At 50.3% G+C, this 2,101-nt stretch overlaps 1 protein-coding gene across 1 annotated transcript; it reads left to right on the top strand.

The window, feature by feature from the left end:
• Positions 1 to 267: 267 nt before the first annotated feature.
• Positions 268 to 1,357, top strand: LOC127461305 (olfactory receptor 6F1-like). Its single transcript, XM_051768993.1, has one exon. It carries the CDS (start codon positions 283 to 285, stop codon positions 1,264 to 1,266), a length of 984 nt encoding a protein of 327 aa, XP_051624953.1. The 5' UTR covers positions 268 to 282; the 3' UTR covers positions 1,267 to 1,357.
• Positions 1,358 to 2,101: the final 744 nt, after the last annotated feature.

The following is a 2,101-nucleotide window of genomic DNA, read 5'->3' as shown; positions in this document are numbered from 1 at the left end:
TGAGCCTGGGATTTCCCAGGAATGGGGTGAAATAGCCAACAGCCTCTTCAGAATCCTCTGTTCTGGTGAAAGAATTCTTTGTGAGTATTTGGCAAAGTAGAAATAAGACAGCAAAATCTCTGAGGACTCTGAGTGAAATGTGAAACAGAAAAATCAGGGTGTGAGAATTGCTTGAAGGACGATCTCTGGGCTGTACAGGAAGAGTGCAGGCAATGAAAGGAGCAGAGAGGGAAGGACAGAACATTTTGTCCTGCCTGTGAAATTATCACACTTGGTTTTGCCATGTTCCTGTCCCGGCAGGATGAACTGAAATTCAGCATGGGAGCAGCAAATGAAACAACAGTTACTGAGTTCATCCTAGAGGGTTTCCCAGGGCTTGATCAAAGCCTGCAGCTGTTTCTCTCTGTGATCCTTCTGCTCATGTACCTGACAACAGTGACAGGGAATGCAACCATCATTTTCCTCGTGTGTGTGGATCACCACCTGCAAACCCCCATGTACTTTTTCATTAGCAACCTGGCGTTCCTGGAAATCTGGTTTACATCCTCCACAAGCATCAAATTGTTTGCCATCCTGAGTTCTGATCAGAAAACCATCTCGCTGAGCAGCTGCTTTGCCCAATCCTATTTCTATTTCGCCCTGGGCTGCACAGAGTTTGTCCTGCTTGTTGTCATGGCCTTTGACCGCTGGGTTGCCATCTGCCACCCCCTGCACTATGCTGCCACCAGGGAGCCTCAGCTCTGCCTCTGCCTGGTTCTTGCTGCCTGGCTCATCGGCTTCACCCTCCTGAGCTACCGCCTGCTCTTCCTCTCTCAGCTGTCCTTCTGTGGCTCCAACAGGAGCCCCCATTTCCTTTGTGACAACTCCCCCTTATTCAAACTGTCCTGCTCTGACACCAGCCTGCTTTGGAAAATAGACTCTGTTTTCTTATCGTGTGTCGTGCTGGGTTCCTTCTGTTTAACTCTGGCATTTTACACGTGCATCCTTTGCTGTGTTCTGCAGCTTCCAGCAGCCTCTGGGAGGAAGAAAGCTTTTACCACCTGCTCTTCCCATCTCATCACCTTATCCATTGCATATGGGAGCTGCCTTGCTCTCTACATGTGTCCTTCAGCAGATGTTTCCTTGAAGACCAACAGAATTGTAGCTTTGCTGAACACAGTCCTGTACCCATTCTTAAATCCCTTCATCTACAGCCTTAGGAACAAGGCTGTGATACTGGCACTGAACAAATCCATTGCCAGTACAATAACAAAGCTTTTCCCCTAATCCTGATGCATTTCTGGACATAAATTCCAAGGATCTGCTCTCATCTGTTAAACAATAGCAGGGCATATGTGTGTGACCTCCAAACACGGATGCCTCAGGAGATTTGTGCTCTTGTCAGCTTGTGTCAGGTTAAGTGATAAGAAGCTCATCTGCACACACAGACAGGGCACTAACAGTGGGAGGAGGAGTAACTCAGTTAATGCTCTGCCCTGGCTGCTCCATCACTGCAGGGCCATCAGCTCTCCAAGAATCCATCTCCAAACAGAGAGAGCACAGAGGAACAGTGGCAAGTGACAACCCCAATGCCAGGCTCTGGGAAATGGACCCCATGTCCCAGCTCTTTCCAGGGCTGCCCTGGGAGAGCCATCAGCCCTGTTGTCCAGGTCTGAAACCCCTCAGTCACTGAGAGCAGATCCCCATTTGGCCTAGGGGGATTGTTGCCTTGGAGTGTAGGACACATGATGGGATGCAGGGGAAGAGCAGTTTTGGATAACACAGGACTGGAGGGAAGTTGAGGGGAGGACCCCAACCAGTGCAGTCTGTTCTGTCTTCTCATTAAACTTAACTTCCAACTCCTGTGTGAGCCAATTCTCTCTGCAAGAGCTCGTGAGCACGGGGGTGTGAGTGCAGCAACTGGAGGAGGAGCAGGGCCCTGAACAGCCCCCGTGTCAATAGTGCTGACAACGGAGCCACTGGAGCGACTGGACTGCAGGGTTCGTGTGTGTGGGCGCGGGGCTGGCACGGGGGGAGTGGAAGGCTCAGACAAAGTTATTAAAGAAGCCCTGCTGTTGAGTCACGAGGTACAGAAAGGATCCCCTTGCTTTCTAAATGCCTT

This window comes from Manacus candei, unplaced genomic scaffold, assembly GCF_025592945.1.
Source record: "Manacus candei isolate 608988 ecotype Guabito, Panama unplaced genomic scaffold, ASM2559294v1 h1tg000099l, whole genome shotgun sequence".
Taxonomy (NCBI): domain Eukaryota; kingdom Metazoa; phylum Chordata; class Aves; order Passeriformes; family Pipridae; genus Manacus; species Manacus candei.
Note: the sequence above shows the minus strand (reverse complement) of the source record. Positions and strands in the feature narration are given on the sequence as shown.

Bases quoted from the DNA above. Each gene is read 5' to 3' on its own strand.
- LOC127461305 (XM_051768993.1), top strand. From the start codon at position 283: ATGTTCCTGTCCCGGCAGGATGAACTGAAATTCAGCATGGGAGCAGCA.